An 18,531-nucleotide genomic window follows, 5' to 3' on the forward strand; every position below is an offset into this window, starting at 1 on the left:
AATCCCAAATTTAAGTGGCAGATTCGGTAATACTTAAAACTACATTTAGGGGGGGTTCTTGAAATTATTTCTTTTAAAAATTCATCACTTCAAGAAGTAAAATCAAATTGTCGCTCATAACACAACACCATGTAAACTCAACTACACCATCTCCGGACTAGGGATGACAATTTTCAATATAGGTTTGAGGACTCAGAGAAACGAGGATCTCCGATTTTTTGGGTTCAATGATTAGTTTAAATCCCAAAATAGTTCGGGACTAATATGAGAATACTACTTTCATTCCCGAACCCGCCCGAAAACAACAACAATAATAATGATAATATTATTATTATTAATATAATAATATTTTTTTGAAAAATATTAGAAACAATGTTATTAAATAATATTGAAATTAATATTATTATTATCATTGATATTAAATTTTTTGAAAATAATATTATTATTCATTAATAATAGTGGTATAATAATAAATTCGAGTTCAAGAACTCCCCGCCCCGCCATGTCCTATTAATATTTTTGAAACAGAGACAAGGACGGAGATGGAGATTTGATCCCGTTGATTCGGAGATTCGCCAAACTCTAAATGCTGGGATCGGGACGGGTATGAGGATGAAGATGAAATTCCGAGATGGAGACGGAAAACCAATCCCCACCCCATTAAGAATTGCATGTACGCGTGTACAACACATCTAGCCAACCATCTCAATCTCCTCGCCCTCGTTTAGTTACTTTCAATATGTATCTTACATCCTTGCAAATATCTGCAAGGACCACCATCCAACGTGGTAAAATATGATTCCTGTTGGACCTGCCAAATGGAACCATCATGAGAGAAAAAAGGAAGTCCAAATGATCGTTCACCGGATCTCGGGTGTACGACTAGGAAATGAAACACCTCCAGCATAATAATATAATAATTTAATGAGAAGGGGCAAGAAAGACTGATAAAACATATGAACGCACGGGGTTACAGATACACCTCTTAAAAAATGGGTCTATACAAGCTCCAGCCACAATAACAAAGATCGCATGTTATTATCAATTTCACGTTCAACTGATAAATCACAACATTCATCTCCAAAAAGTTGCAGGGGCTCAATCTAACTTTCCTAGTACATAGCTTCGATTCCAATCAAGAACCGTCAACTCTGGTTGATAAAATTAAACAGAATCATGGGAAGTTGCCCATTTCAATTTCTAAGCAATAGAGCATATGCACCATGATGAAACAGCAAATCAATGGGCTCTCATCTCAAAGAACTCTATTCTTCGCTCATGTGAGCCTTCTTAGCCGCCTATGTCAAGTTTGAACATAATTTTATTGTTTTGTCATTGATTTTCATGTCTCGAATGATAATTTTCTCAAATGAGATAATCAACCCAAGATCGTGCAGCATAAGACATCAATCAGGGGGAACGAACAAAATTTGAAAACAGGAGACAAAACAAAATAGTTTCCAACATCAACGCCTGATCGAGAATGACAAAGATTAACATCCGCATTTAGAGCAGATTCCAAACGGTTCGATCGAACTCAGTTCGAGCTCAAGATTGACTAAGCTAATGTTGAATAATAGTAGCTTAAAAATAAGCTAGATTTGAATATCTATAACTTATGTCCAAGCATTTGGAGCTGATTCCAAACGGTTTGATCAAACTCAGTTAGAGCTCAAGATTGACCAAGCTAACTTCGAATAAGAGTAGCTTCAAAGTGAGCTAGATTTGAGTATCTTTAATGTCCAAGTTATCATCGAGCCACTCAACGGACAAACGGTGATAGAAAAAATTAATGTAATCAAAATAAAAAATTTATCCATAATTTTCTGATCAATTACGTAGTCTGACGTCTAATATCATATATGCAGAAAAGAACATTTTGGTCTTTCATTACCCAGCACTAAGCTTTGATTGATGATGAAAAAATCAAGCATGTCAAAAAAGGATTAGCTAATGTTGTTTGCGACCTCATAACACACTATTGATCTAGTTAGAGCTGAAATTTTATTTTCAAGACGCACATGTGTAGGGCTTATACTCGAAGAACTCTGCAGTCCACACAGCTAAATTGAGTCCCAAATTGCACCAAAGTAGCCCTCAAGGTTAATCAATTGAACAATCTCAACGAAACATAAAATGCTGTGTATCCAATCAGTACCACGACAATTAAAAAGTTCAAGATAGCCATATATTGATCTCGTAATGACCATGTGTCATGCAAAACTGGATGCATACAGATGAACAACAAAAATAAAACCAGTCTGCCAAATCAATTAAATAGCATTTCGAGATAACATTACACTTCTTCAAACTGCATTGTTTATATAACGTTGATGTTGATCCAATCGTGTACATGTCAGCACAAAGTTTCCAACTTAAAAGAAAATTTTTTCACAACATTTTCCTCTCAAAACGAAATGGTAACTAAAACAACGAAAACGAAAAACGACTAATAATAGAAACTAAAATTCATACTTCACCTCCATCTCAGTCATGTGGGATTTCCACATCGCCATCGGTGATCTCCTGCTGCAAATCCTTGGGATCCTTTCCGTCGACGGTACATCCAACAGAAACGCAAGTACCGAGAATCTCCTTGACGGTTCCAGCCAAATCCTTAGCCATGGAACGGGACCTCATCACCTTCGCGATCTCGATAACGTCGTCCAGCGAGATATTCCCGTTGTGTTTGATGTTTTTCGTCTTCTTCCTGTCACGCTCGGGCTCCTTCAATGCCTTGATGACCAATGCGGCGGCGGAGGGAACAACAGTGACTTTGGCCTGTCGGTTTTGTACGGTGAGCTTGACGGTGACACGGAGACCTTTCCAATCCTTGGCTGTTTCCTTCGCGATGTCTTCACCGATTTTCTTCGGAGAAAGCCCGAGAGGACCGATTTTAGGGGCAAGCGAACTGGCGGCGCCGACCTCTCCCCCTGTGACGCGGACAAACACGTCGACGACCTGCGAAGGATCGAACTTTGGAGGCATTGTTCAACGCAGGGAGTGGAATCGAGCAGACGTCGAAGCCAGTAGCTGGTTATATGCTAGGGTAAAGGAGGAGTTTTTCGGCTTCTAAGCAGTATTGGGCTTTAGCCCATTAAGGTTTATTAGTTTGGGGTTACGAAATAATAATGTGAATTGTTCAAACCCATTTGTACATATTCGATCATCAGATTCGATGCTGACGTTCTCCATGGGTGATTTCCTCGGACATTAATTCAACAGTCAATTGGATTACCCCGAGAATCCAGTCATTCGAGTTGGTATCCTAACGCGTTTGGTTCAGGCAATCTAGCAAGTGACTTCCCAATTTGAATTGTCGTAAAAACTACGGTTTCATGAGTTAATTTTGTGAAACAAATATTTTATTTGATCACTATAAAAAAATATAATTTTTATACAAAAAGTTATTTTTTATTTGAGATATGTATAGCGTTGATTCGTCTCAAGAATAAAAATCCATGAAATTGTCTCACAAGCTCTTTGATTGTATGGCTTGAAATACATCTTTTTTATTTTATGTATCCCAAGTGATTTGGCGACCAAGAGTCCGTGTAAGGCCATCTTCAATTCATATCTTCCATTTTTCATTATCTATCCTCCAAAATAGAGATCTATGATCTATATTTTCAAAAACCTTCTACAACTCATATCTTCTAAATATTACCAAATATTCTATTTCTTTAATTTATTTCATTTTCAACCAATATCTTCTAAATATTACCAAATACTTTTTTTTTAATTTATTTCATTTTTGAATACACATACACACATATAATTAATTAATTTCATAATATATTATTTCTTTGTCATTAAATTTTTCATTAGTTCCATTTGGTAACTATTATAAATAGTAGATTATAATTAATTCATTAAAAAAGTTAAAACAACTTTTGATCAACAAAGTCGACCCAAAAGCAAAAAGTGTCGATCATTTCTTCCTCAAGCTACCAGTCGATCGATGAACAATGATACTTTCCTAAAAAAAATCAAAATGATTATATTGCAATTTTTAAAATATATATTTTATAATTATTTTCCACTCCTTTTCAATCCTCTATATGAACAATGATATTCTATAAATAGAGGATCATTGTTGCATATTCTAAAATGGAGGAAACAAATAGAGCACGGTTGAAGAAGATTTCATCCTCCATAATAGAGGATTCCTCCATTATTGAGGACGGTCGGAGATACCCTAAGTCAGAGACATCCTAAAAAAAGGAGCATGAAGTTATATTTTAGAGCATCTCCAGTTATGAGCTCATTTTTGGGGTTTGTTACTATATGTTCATTGGCACATCAAAAGTAAAAAAACATTACTTTTTAAACCATTCCCCCAGTTATAAACCAAAAAACACGAAATATTTTTATTCTAAAATTCGTGTGCTATTTATAGGGCACGGAATCTAAATGCTTCAATTTCAGATAAACTCCACATTAATGTATATTATCTGCCATGATTTCCAGTTAATACATCAGTTATGAGTTTGAAACAACAGCTGACTATTGGGATGGCCAGCTGAAATTGTGCTGATTGAATGCAATGAAACTAAATTTTCTGCCAAGCTTAATTTTCAATATTGAGCCAAAATGAATTTTCATAATTCTCACTGTGATCGTTATAGTTTAATTCAAAATATCTTCGAGGTATTACTCTCATAATAAATCCAATGTCCACCATTGTATTTTAAAAAAATATTATGTGACGTCTAACATAGACCCTGCATTTTTTATCAACGATAGTTGTTGGACGTGCGATAAAGACAATAGTTAAAAATAAAAAAAATTGTTAGTGTAGAAGCATAACTTGTATGTGGTGGAAGTTATGATACGATATTTTACAAATACAGTATGGGTGTGTTTGGTATGATGGAATAAATATATGATTAGTAATAAGATGGATTATAAAATGAAATATATGCATAAATAATATGGTGGGATAAAATATATGATGTTTGGTATAATTTTAACATTATAGATTAATTTTGTGTATTAGCATGAGATGACTAAAATATCCCCCACTATATACAATATAATTACCTAACCTAAATATAATAAATAAATAATAATAGTAATGAGAAATAAATAAGTAGGTAATTTTAAAAAATATTAATAATATCGATAGTAAGTACAATAAAAAAAAATAAGAAATAAATATAATATATTAATGTTAAATATATTGATCATATTAATAAAAAGAATTTCAAAAATAAATTGATAATAATAAGAATATGAATAATAATAACATATATAATAATATTAATATTGATATTAATATTAAAAATTTATTAATTTGTAAAATTTATTTTTTATTATGCATCTTATTAATTATAATGATATTATTAATTTAATTAATAATTTAATTTCTATAATTTCTTTCTATTAAGAAATATGAGGAGAAAAATGTAATTTGATTATTTATGATAGTGTATCCCACTTGATTTGTGAGATTAATAATCAAATAGTTATCCACAAAATTGGATCTTAGACCGATTTAAAATGATTATTAAAGTATCTTAAATTTTTAACCAAACATTGGATAAGTGTTTGACTAATCATCTATCCTTGTTTAATCCACTCAACCAAACACACCCTATGTGTTATATATGAAACCACCTGCTGTTTTAAAAATCACAGATTTATAAAACTGAGATTTCATTTTGGAGGTTATGAATAGAAACTAATATCCGAATTACACAAGCTATATTTATCAGTGGTTAATTCGCAGCTTCACTGAAATTTCTATAAGCAAATACTCGAAGGCTAAATCAAATGGTTTTAATTTCTCCTATATATAAAAAAATGAGTTGGTTTCTTGTGAAATGATCTCACGAATCTTTATCTGTGAGACGGGTCAACCTACCGATATTCACAATAAAAAATAATATTCTTAGCATAAAAAGTAATACTTTTTCATGGATGATCCAAATAAGATATCTGTCTCACACAAATTTTGCTATAAAAAATTTGTTTCCAATAATCATCTTCAATGCAACGAATGGAATTGGATGAAACGAACCTAAACGTTAAAAACAAAATGTCATTTTAAAAAAAAATAAAATTATAATAATAACGCCATTTAAGAAGCTGTAAGCCACGACTTTGCTCTATTATTTTCAGGCCAATAAGTCAAAGAAGTCATTCTCCCAAAAAAGATGAATGAGACTTGAATTTGGACAATACCACCAACATCAAGAATTCCAGCAATGGTCCCAATCCCAATTCTTTCAATGGCATCTTATGGCAAGAAAACGAAAACCTGCAAACAGATAGAATCATCCTCCAATTCCACCCTTCAATAATAGAAAGTAAGAATCATTTGACTATTTTTGCTGTTATTCGTCAATGAATCCACTGTGTGTTTTGTTTAATTTTAGTTATAGCCATCTCCCGTGTATTCGAACGCAAGACGTCCTAAAACTTTTCCCCCTATCAGCAAAATATTGACGACCTATTTTTAGAAGAGAGATGATATTTTTTTTTAAATAAAAAATGATAGCTTTAATTACACTGTTCTTTTAGTTCAGCAATGAACCTATGACCGTGATTTTTTTTATATATATATATATTTTTCATAGAGTTCAAATGTTAAATTGTGTACGATTAATGTGGGGTTTGAGAAGAAGATTGAAAATATTGTGAAAAGTTGTATTTTTTAAATATAATTAGTCGAAATTAATTTAAAAATATTCACTCTCCGTTAGTATTTGCGTCACGATGGTAGTTTTGACAGAGTAATGATATATATATATTTTTTTTCGGAGGAGAAAAAAATGAAAAAAGAGGAATAATAACGAAAAGTTGGATTCTTGTGAAAGAAACAAAACTGGTTGCTTGAAGAAGAGGTTTTGAAAATGATAGGATATGAAATGGAAAAATTATAACGTTTGTCCATTTGGGTTCTCATTTTTCTTTTCCTTGTTTTGTATATATTATTAAACCAAAAAAATATTTGCCATGCAAACAATTTGATATTCTTCTTCAACAAAAAGCATGTTCAAATTATTAAGCAGAGAAGAACGCTTTTTAGTGTTCATAGTCGATGGATTATGTATATTTGTGATAAACCAATTGGTCACAAGTTATATTTCCTATGGATATCTTATTAAGTAAGTCTGTCACAAAAGATTTGTCTAATATAATTTATCTGATTGACAGGGCCGGCCCTTTCCAAGGGCAAACTGGGCCCATGCCCAGGGCCCCATTTTGATGGGGGCCCCAAATTTTTTTAATATATATATATAATAGTATTGGGATCCAAATAATTACTTTAATTATATTATATATATAATAAGACCTAAATATGATAAAAAAATTATAACGGCAGCATTTTCAATACTCAAATCGTAAGACTCAATTTTCGATTTCGGCGAATAAAGCTATACGATCTGACCAATCTCTAACCTCCATTCCAATTGTCTTCTATCATCTCAATTTTGTTTCAATACTCATCGTTGCTACTCGTCATCCCTTAGTAAATTTTTTATCGTCGAAGATTAGAGGTATGAATTTTCAAAACCTAATTTTGAAATTTGGGACTTTTGTTGAATTTGATTTTGAATTGCTAAATTAACTGGTGTTAAATTAAATTAGCACATGCATTTTGAATTGTAATAGTTCATTGTGAATTTTTTTGGATAATTTTATAATTATGAATGTGAAGGATAATTCTTTATAGTTCAATTATTTTTTTGTGGTTGTTCTTGGTGTAGTATCACTTGAAAAAATATGATGCCTAGAAAATACCCATCTGGAAGTTCAAAAAGGAAAAAAAAGCAAACAGAAAAGAAGATGACTCAATCAATGAAAGGCTCTATGAATAAGTTTGTTTTGAAAGAAACGAGTATAGTTCAAGAAAATTTGATTGTTAATGTCGATAATCTGAGCGCACAAGAAAATCATTCTGACGAACAAATAGAAGAGATGTATGTTGCAAACACTATGGGTATTGAGGAAAATGAAAACATAGATCATTCTCTGAATATATTTGGTCCAAGAGTTTGGAATAGCCTTGATACAAAAATGAGAGATTTACTCGCTGAAAAAGGCCCCATTAGAAGGTTAATTTTGAATACCCACATGATGAACTTGGTAGACATTTTTCCTCAGATCATTATAATAGAGTGCTTCCAAACAAAACAAGTCATGAAAGAAAATGGCTAGTTTATTTAAAGGAGTTAGATAAAGTATTTTGTTTCTGCTGTAAGCTTTTCAAAACACTTCCATCACGAAGTCAATTAGCAGAAGACGGATCTAGAGATTGGAAGCATCTAAGTGAGGAGCTTAGAGAACACGAAAAATGTTGTGAACAACTTGCTAATTTGAGATCGATGGTGGAGTTACAAGTGATGTTGAGGAAAAATGAAACAATTGACAAAGAATTGCAGGAACAGATTAAAAATGAAACACAATGTTGGAGAGGGGTTTTGACAAGAATTATAGCAGTGGTAAAATGTTTGGCTAAAAATATTTTGTCATTTCGTGGAAAAAATGAAAATATGGAGGATAGTTCAAAATGTAATTTCTTGGGCTTGATTGAGATGATTGCCGAGTTTGATCCTATAATGCAAGAACATCTTCGGTTCATTAAAGGAAAAGAAATTCATCATCATTACCTTAGTCATAAAATTCAAAATGAGTTGATAACGAATATGTCATTAAAAGTGAAAAATGTTGTCATTGAAAAGGTTAAGAAAGCAAAGTATTATTCAGTGATACTTGATTGTACTCCTGATGCAAGCCACAAGGAACAAATGACTTTAATATTACGGTGTGTTGATGTGTCATGCGTTCCTGTAAAAATTGAGGAATACTTTATAGAATTTCTGAATGTTGAAAACACGAGTGGATTGAGCCTTTTCAATGAATTGTGTGATGCATTGGACTCTCTTGGACTTGATATTAATAATATAAGAGGACAAGGTTATGATAATGGCTCCAACATGAAAGGAAAACATCAAGGTGTTCAGAAAAGATTGCTTGATATAAATCCAAGAGCCTTTTATATGCCGTGTGGTAGTCATTGTCTTAATTTGGTTATTTGTGATATGGCAAACTCTTGTGTTAAATCAAAATCTTTTTTTGGAGCATGTCAATGCATGTATACCGTGTTCTCAAATTCTACAAAACGTTGGAGTATTCTACTTGACTGTTTGGATAATTTGACACTCAAGTCATTGTGCACCACGAGATGGGAAAGTCATATCGAAAGTGTCAAGGCCATTAAGTCACAAGTTGGGCAAATCAGAGAAGCTTTACTTAAGGTAGCGGATTTAACTGAGGATGCAAGATTATCCAGGGATGCTAGATTGTTAGCAACACATGAACTTAGTAGCTTTGAATTTTTGTTAAGTTTGGTGATTTGGTATGATATTCTCTACAACATAAACTCGGTTAGTAAATCCTTACAATCTGAAACGATGCATATTGATGTTGCGGTGAAACAATTGAAAGGGCTTGTTTCTTTTTTTGAGAATTACAGGGAAGAAGGATTTGCATCTGCCATAAATTCTGCTAAAGAAATTGCTTCCAATATTAGAGTCGACCCTGTATTTCCTGAGCGACGACAAGCTTCTAGAAAGAGACAGTTTGATGAGGTTGCTAATACTGAAAGAGAACCACAAACAGCTGAGGAATGCTTTAGGACTGATTATTTTCTTGTTGTGGTCGATATTGCTCTTTTGGAGTTGAGAAGTAGATTTGAGCAATTGAATAATTTTGAAGAGATGTTTGGATTTCTGTTGGATGGAAAACAGTTAATGGCATTGGATGAAGATTGTTTGAGAAAATGTTGTGTGAATCTTGAATCTGTTTTGAAAAAAGATGATGCGTCTGATATTGATGCTCATGATCTGCTTTTAGAATTACAAATGTTGCAAGAGATGCTACCTCTTGAAGCTTACGACACAAATAAATCTTGGACAGCCATTAAAATTTTGGAGTTTGCATTGAAAATGGATGTTTTTCCTACAGTTGTGGTTGCGTATCAATTTTATTGACTATTCCTGTAATTGTAGCATCAGCTGAGAGAAGCTTTTCCAAGTTAAAATTATTGAAATCTTATTTGAGAACCACAATGAGTCAAGAGAGATTGAATAGTTTGGCGATCCTCTGCATCGAAAAAGACATACTGGAGGATATCTCATATGACGACATAATTGATGACTTTGCTTCAAAAAACGCAAGAAGAGTGCGTTTTAAATAATATTGATTGTTGAATAAATTATTTTGAGAAATTATGTAAACATTTTTCTATGTGTAGTTTTCTTATTTACACATTTTGGTTTACTTTGATTTTGCTATTCAATTTTTTTAATATACATTTGAATTTCGAATCAATACAAGAGGACCATATTATAAGTTTCGCCCAGTGCCTCTTTTTTCTTAGGACCGCCCATGCTGATTGACGTGGTTTGCAAGCTATTGGTTTATCTAGTACGCACTTTACACTTATAAAATAAGAATTTACTTGAACGAGATATTTTTGCAAATACATTTGCTTGCCTCACACCTGATTTATGCGTGAATGCGGATTTCTTTCCTATCATGCGTCTTAGATCTACAGTTGGATTTTATGTGATTTTCGGACCACTTGGGTTCCTTAGTAATTGGTACTTAGGATCATCTAAATTATTTGGTTCTCATTATTTTCGGGTCTTTTTGTGGCATTCAATTACAACAAGAAACAACCACCAATATTTGATGCAACACTTGCATTTTAATGTTTTCTTCTTTCTTTCTTTTGTATATGACCTATCCGAGTTAGCTCTAACTCCCAAACAGACAACTTGGTGGATCATCTGATCTTGAAATAGGTCATCCCGATTATCCCGATCTTGTATTTGTTCATTTCATCTCTCGTTAACTAGGACTCGTAGATTTGTCTAGCAATGCATAAATGTACAAGGTGTAAACTGAACTAGGCAAGTTGGGTCATAAGTCATTGGTTAAGCATATGCAATATACATACATATTAGAGTTTCGTGAAATTGTTTAAAATAAATGCTAGTGGGGAAAACATTGTTATCTTGGAGTAGCTAGTGAGACGATCTCGATTTTTTGTTATAAAAAATATACAAAACTCTTGTGAAATTATCTTAAAGATAATTTTTGTGAGACAAATTTTCTATATAATTCGATTCATGAAAAAATATTATTTTTTATGTTACAAAGTCATCTTGAATTAAGATCCGTATTATCATTTCAAATAAAATTTATTATTTATTGTATATGCTGCTGCGAAAAAGAGAACATTTAAGAGAGTGATGGTCATTCTGTGTGTAAATTATATTCTAACCCCTTCGCCTAAAATCCCGGACTTCTTTATCTGTGAAATGTATTTAATACGTGTCCAAAGGCAAACCAATGCCAATCTGTCTCCTGAGATAAAAACAGTTACCTCTAATAATTATATGTATATATAATTATTTTTCTTTTGAAATTTATACACGTATACATAATCCTAACTCTTATTATAACCAACGCCACATTGAATTTATAGATTATAAGCCATCGCCAAAACAAAACATAAAATGGATAGAATATAGAATTTTTTCACGAGTAGATTTTTGTGAGATGATATCATGAATTTTTATCCATAAGACCGGTCAACCATACATATATTTACAATAATAAATAATACATTTGACATAAAAATAATATTATTTCATGAATAACTTAAATTGGAGATTTGTCTCACAAAATTGACTCATGAGATGTCAAACAAAAGTTTTTGTGTTCCTTTAATACTCTGTCCACGTTAGTCATCGGGCATATTGTCGCGTGCATAGAAAGATAAAACAGTTTTCCTTTTTTAAATTCAAAATAGAAAAATATTGGTATTTTTCTCTCTATAAGCAATTATTAGTATTTTTAAAAAATATTGTAATTCGAAATTGATCACGTTGAAAACATAATTCAATTACTGTGATGTTTAATACAATAGAATTTAAAGTGGAAGCTTTGCCTTTAAGTTTTAATTGATTACACTGACCTTTACTTTTTCTTCCTTGAAAAAAAAAACCCTCTTTCAAAAAAGGGAAACAAAACTTTACCTTTTCCTCCAATTCGCAAACAAATTAAGAATAGGAATCATCTTCCCTATTGGGGATTTAAAAATCAATGGGACCATAATTGATACAAATAACTAAATCATTTAAATTAATATTCAAATACTATATTTAAGAATATATAGTGTACATATTATTATGTTAATATGGCCAGTGATCACTATCATTCGCTAAATATAGTATAATTAATTATATTTCCTTTTCTTAAAAAACTTGTGTCGCAAACTCTATTATATCGTAAAGTGAGTTTATCAATTTTTTCTTTTTCTAAAGGGAAAAAATTGTGTGAGACAGTCTCACAGATCGTATTTTATGAGGCGAATCTCTTATTTGGATCATTCATGAAAAATTATTACTTTTTATGTTAAGAATATTAGTTTTTATTGTGAATATCAGTAGGGTTGACCCGTCTCACCGATAAAGATTCGTGAGACCGTCTTACAAGATACCTACTTTTTTTAAATAACGTTGATATAATAGTTTACTAATCATATCGCTAATAATCTTTAAAACACATATCAATAAAGCAAAAATTTGTGTGAGACGGTCTTATAGATCGTATTTTGTGATATGGATCTCTTATTTGGGTCATCCATGAAAAAAATTTATTTTTTATTCTAAGAGTATTACTTTTTATTGTGAATATCGGTAGGGTTGACTCGTCTCACAGATAAAGATTTGTGAGAACGTCTCACAAAAGACCTAATCATCAATATCATCCATTTTACCATAAATGTGTAAAATTAGTTCCAATTAATGGCTAAATACTTAATAAAATACCATGAGTTCGATTCTCTTACCATCACTTTATTCTTTGAATTTTTTATTATACAAAACTTATATAATATGATTTATCTGATTAACATTATCTATCTATCGAAATGTCATTTTAAAAAACCAAATAACGGTAAAACACAAGTTGGATCTTATTTGGTATTTTATTGTAATATTCTATCGTCGCGTAAAAAGCATATCCCATCGAAACCCAATGACGTCAATTCAATAAAAAGACACGATTCCTTTTTTTCTTTTATCATAATTTATTTGAGGATAAATATTGCTGGTGAAAACGAAGCCTTCATTATTAAGTTTCCAAAATATAAAAATTCGAAAGTGGAACATCGTCATTGGTCTACTCAATCTGGCAGACAGTTCTTTTAACTTAATAGTATTTCAAACTTCATATTTAAATAATAATCGAATATATAATTTCAAATTATCTAAAAATATATTTGGACGATCCCATCGATTACCAAAATATATTCCAGTGGACTCCGATTCCAGTCTATGGAAAACGTCTTAATTTGTTGTTCGTATGTTAGGCGAAACAATGTACGACTGGAGTTGTATGTCAAATCAAAGAATTAAGAATCGATAGAGATAAATTTTAAATAATTTTGCCGCCGATCCCGTTCCGAAGCCTGTAGACAGGAGGAACAAATCATTAATGTCCTCGAAATTTTGTTTTTGGTGTACACATAATTGAGCAGAAACGGACAAAAGAGAAGATGATAAGCTCGTTAATGTCCTCAGAATTTTGTATTTGGTGAACACATAATTGAGCAGAAACGGACAAAAGAGAAGATGATAAGCTGACACGTGACTGACCATTTGTTTGCCATTGATGATAGGTAAAGACCAGCTGGCTCCTTCATCAAAATACCCACTCATTTCAAACTCTGCTGCTTTTAATTTCACCACACATTTCAAATGTATTTATATATATATATATATATATATATACAATCTCATAACTTTTTATTTATTAAATAAATTAAGTCAGTTTAGTTTATAATAAAAATTAATATTTTTAACATAAAAATAAATTTTTTTAAAATGTTCATCTCATAAAATTAATTTGTTAGACTATCTCGTATAAGTTTTGTGTATATATATACGTTAGTGTGTTTTTCCATGTCATATTGTTAATATATATATACTCTTGAAAGGGGAAAACATAAACAGTAGGTCTCTTATGAGACGATCTCACGAATTGTCTGTGAGACGGGTCAATCCTATAAATATTCAAAATAAAAAGTAATACATTTAGCATAAAAAATAATATTTTTTCATAAATAACCCAAACAAAAAATCTCTCTCACAAAATAAAATCCGTAAAATCATTTGACACCAAATCTTATCAAACATAAAATTTATCCCTACAAAATTATGTTAATAGCCCCGACAAAAATATATACCAAATACAACAAAGAAAAAAAAAAGAGAAGAAAAAAAAATACATATATAAGTAGAATATGCTTTACGTGGGGCCCACTTCACGTGCGATCACGCTTCCTACAAATGTCTAACCACGTGGCATAAGTCCAAGAACGGATGGGCACGTGTTGGAATTTCTTTGAAGCCTCAACTTGAGAGCGGAATCAGGTGAAGCGCATCTCCCCTAAAGCGACAAATTTCAAAGTCTCGCTTTCGAGAGACAAGCATATGATTTTACTAATATGCCCCTAGGAGTGTTTTTTTTTTGGACACTCGGAATTTATTTATTTTAGCACAGGGGGACACGTGTATAGAGTGCAGATATATTGTAATAAGGCTAACTGCATACAGTTATTATTTATCCGGATAATTAAAGTTTAAACCGACCAGTCGAAACACTGTTTAATTGTACAATAGAATATTTCAGCACTTGAGGATGGTTTTTTAGTAATTTTTCAGTAATTTCAGAATAGTGTGATTTATTGAATTTTTATTTTAATTAATTCGGGAAATATATCAAAAATAGTCAAAATTTATGTGACAAAATTAGACCTGACGTGCTTCTTTACATGACTCATGTAACAGAACTAAGTGACACAATATTTTATATATATATATATTTAAATATTATATTATATTCTATTTTATTAAAATTGAGCACATATTAAAAACCGTCAAGGACATAAAAATATATATATATATATATCCATTTTGACCCTCTATTATGGACAAATTTATCAAAATTGTTTTTTATCAAAATTATAGTGTAATCCATAACTGTTTCTTAATCACATTTTGATTCTCATTTAAATATAAATCATAAAATTATAAAAAATATTATACAAACACAGTAACGCGTGCATCAATGTACTAATATTTTGTTAAGGATATATATAATAAAGTCAAAATGATGTCATTGTTTGTTATTTTTTAGTTCATTTTTTCTTAAGTTCTTTTATTCAAATGGTAATTTATCTATTTATTTTTTATTTCTTGATTTAATCTTTTATTATTTTTACATTTATAATATAATTTTCATTTAAATATAATATTTTCAAATTATAATATGATCTTTTATTGATTTTTATTATTTTGATATTAACTCAATTAAAATATAAATTTAATTAATTGTAAAAAATTTGTAAAAAATATAGAAAGGAGCGGCGGGGGTGGTCCATCTTGAATTTTTCGGGGGGCAAAATCGTAACTTGGCAACGACTTTCAGTTTCAGAGAAAATAATTTATGGGAGAAAGGTGAAGCAGATGACAGTTTTAGAGAGAGAGAATGAAGCTTATCCATTTCAAACCCCTTTATTAAAGCAGATCAAAGCCCACCCTTTCACAGCACGCCCTTCTCTCTACATATCTTCCAAAAAATCTCTCGATTTTCTCTTACATGTCGGCACCGAAAACCTGCCTCCCGAGAGCTGGTAACTGCAGATTCCTACCCACCGATCACTTATACGCCAACGATTCAATGATCTTCGAGCTCGACGAATCCGACATCTGGAACACGGCGACCCGCTCGGCTTCTCCGGAGTACTTTAGGCAGACTGCCAGAGTTTTAAGGAAGCCCTCGGTGGCGGGGACTAGGAGAGTAGTCAGCTCGCCGGCGTCGCTTCCGATGAACGTCCCCGACTGGTCAAAGATACTGAAGGACGAGTATAGAGAGAATCGAAGCAGAGACAGCGATGATGATTACGAGGAGTATGCAGGGGAGACTGGTGACTGGGTTCCGCCTCACGAGTTTCTGGCACGGCAAATGGCGAGGACGAGGATCGGTTCGTTTTCGGTACACGAAGGGATTGGGAGGACTCTGAAGGGGAGAGATCTCCGCAGGGTTAGGAATGCGATTTGGCAAAAAACTGGGTTTCAGGATTGATTTTTGATTGAGGTTACTAATTACGATGACTTTGTTGGGGAATTAATGCGATTCTAACATTCTGATGATCCATGAAGAAATCTGTATTATTTTTAAAGTCAGAAATCTTTTTTAAGTTCCGTTGAAATGGATAAATTAGTTGAATTTCAATGCGATTTTTTTTTAGTTGAAGTTTAATATGTAATATTCAAATCACAAATATTTATAATTTTTTCCCGTGATGGAATGATAATTGAGCAGCAAAATAATAATAATATCATGAAAAAAGTGTGCACAATTGTTACTATTTAAAGTATTTGAAGGAGAGATTAAAGCCACTGCAATAAGGCAAACCAGGGTCCCCCTCGTATTAACAGCAATTTTGCAAAGGGAAGTTTCTTTAAAGTGTTCCGTTATGAAAGTAACAATAATTTTATGATTTTTAATCTGAAAAGCATAAACAAATATTATTTTTGAAATATCTGAAATCCATCCGTTCAGTAAGTAAATTGTGGACGATGGGTCTTTAATACTTTCTTATTTAGTCTAGTTCACTTATTTTTTTGAAGTAATTGAAATGACAAAGGTTCGTCAACACTTTGATAATTTAGGCCTACTTACAATCTACAGGTAAGTGTGATTGGGACAAGAAATGCATAAATTCATTTCAAAAATCGACACCACTTGATGGATTTTGACCCATTTTCCGTTCCTAGGCTCTATGGGTTATCCTTGTTTGTAAATTGTAATGATCTTGCATAAATTGTGAAGGAGCGGTTTCTTGATTTTCCCGTGCCTTTTGAATCAATGTTTTCTTCCCACAACCTCCTATTACCATGCGTATGTACTACATACGCACATATGAAGCCGATGCCCAACTCTTTTTTTTTTTTTTTTTTTGAATGAACAAATATCAGCAACACCCGAAGAGAGAATGTTTTTACAAAAAGAACTAAAAACTAAAAGAATTGATTCCACAAATAGTCATGGAGATGAGGACCTCGTGTTGCCGGTAAACATGCGATGTCGTTCCCTGCCCGGACACGACGTTGGGAGGTAAGCATGTCGAGTATGCATGGGACATAACCGGAGCTTTATGAGGCCAGGAAGCACTGATAGATTGTATGATGGATTCCGAAATCTGTTTACACTGGGTTCATCATTATGTGGGATTTTCATTTGTTTTTTTTTAAGACTATTAATTTAGATCGTATAGTTATTTGTTACATTATAAACACAATAGATGTTCAATCCTACAAAGTTTGTTTTTTTGGGTTTGGTAGATACTAACATATGGACAACGTCTTTATGTATTGAGTTGATAAATTATGATCACTCATATTATATAAATAAATTTTTATTGGTTTAATATATAAGATAATTTTAACATTGTCTTAAACACTCACATATTCTCATTCAACATACATAGTGCATGGTATCAGCATATAGCGTCCAAAATTTGTCTGCAAGAACATCAAATTTAAAACGCATCACGGCACCAATTATCCACACACACAATTTAATCTTTTTGTTTCTTTTTACTTAATTTTTCAATGTAGGACTTTTTCTAGTTTTCCTATAATGTTAAGGAAGGCATTCATTCTGTCTTGTCGAAACGCTTTTCGACGCTGCGATGTCGATCCAAAATATGCTAATCTTCATAAAAACGGAAACTAAGCATAAACCTTAATAAACTAAAAAACATAACGATCAAAAGCACTTTTATGAGAGGGAACGTTTGGTTGAAATTTCAATGGAGAATAAATTCTTAATCGCTGGCTAATATGGTTCACATTTGACCAACTTTAATAATCATGGAATAAAACTTTCAGATTTTGGCATCTCTTCATTCATAAACTATTCCTTATTAAAAATTAATTGTATAAAAATTAAAAGATATTTAAATTGTAAAAAAATAATATAATTATAAAAAAAATAAAATAAGAAACTATTTTTTCTCTAACTTTGAAAAAATTTCTTAAATATAAATATATGTCGATTAATTGTGTCATCCTAAGGCAATGACATGGTTCTTATCGTGTTTAAAATATTAATGTTGACCACCAACCTAAATACATATCTAGTTCTTTAATTTTTTAGAAACTATATATATTATTATTTTTAACATGTGATAAATAAATATTTTTAAATCAAATTTAATAAAACTAATGAGAATACTTTTTTCAAATCATATCACAAATTAAATTGATTGATATAATCAATGCAAAAGTTTTAATGTAGTTTATGTTTTTAATAGAGTTTAGTTTCATTTTGAATAAAAAATAATAAAAGACACATAATACATAAATTATATTTGAATTAATATAAAAATGAATTAAATTCAAATTTGAACTAAATGTATTGATGTAATCAATGCAAACA

General features: G+C 31.6%; 3 protein-coding genes across 3 annotated transcripts; 2 read left to right on the forward strand and 1 right to left on the reverse strand.

The window, feature by feature from the left end:
- Window positions 1–2,302: 2,302 nt before the first annotated feature.
- Window positions 2,303–3,066, reverse strand: LOC142553503 (large ribosomal subunit protein uL11-like). Its single transcript, XM_075663801.1, has one exon. It carries the CDS (start codon window positions 2,986–2,988, stop codon window positions 2,488–2,490), a length of 501 nt encoding a protein of 166 aa, XP_075519916.1. The 5' UTR covers window positions 2,989–3,066; the 3' UTR covers window positions 2,303–2,487.
- Window positions 3,067–7,794: 4,728 nt separating this feature from the next.
- On the forward strand, window positions 7,795–10,001 carry LOC142554526 (uncharacterized). The gene is made up of 2 exons (XM_075665194.1): window positions 7,795–8,063; window positions 8,237–10,001. The coding sequence occupies exons 1-2, from the start codon at window positions 7,795–7,797 to the stop codon at window positions 9,999–10,001; spliced, it is 2,034 nt and encodes a 677-aa protein (XP_075521309.1).
- Window positions 10,002–15,684: 5,683 nt separating this feature from the next.
- On the forward strand, window positions 15,685–16,170 carry LOC142554527 (protein S40-4-like). The gene has a single exon (XM_075665195.1). The coding sequence runs from the start codon at window positions 15,685–15,687 to the stop codon at window positions 16,168–16,170; it is 486 nt and encodes a 161-aa protein (XP_075521310.1).
- Window positions 16,171–18,531: the final 2,361 nt, after the last annotated feature.

Source organism: Primulina tabacum, chromosome 8, assembly GCF_025594145.1.
Source record: "Primulina tabacum isolate GXHZ01 chromosome 8, ASM2559414v2, whole genome shotgun sequence".
Lineage (NCBI taxonomy): Eukaryota > Viridiplantae > Streptophyta > Magnoliopsida > Lamiales > Gesneriaceae > Primulina > Primulina tabacum.

Bases quoted from the DNA above. Each gene is read 5' to 3' on its own strand.
- LOC142553503 (XM_075663801.1), bottom strand. From the start codon at position 2,988: ATGCCTCCAAAGTTCGATCCTTCGCAGGTCGTCGACGTGTTTGTCCGC.
- LOC142554526 (XM_075665194.1), top strand. From the start codon at position 7,795: ATGACTCAATCAATGAAAGGCTCTATGAATAAGTTTGTTTTGAAAGAA. The intron at 8,064-8,236 runs GTTAATTTTGAA...TCCATCACGAAG, and splicing joins GAAAAAGGCCCCATTAGAAG to TCAATTAGCAGAAGACGGAT.
- LOC142554527 (XM_075665195.1), top strand. From the start codon at position 15,685: ATGTCGGCACCGAAAACCTGCCTCCCGAGAGCTGGTAACTGCAGATTC.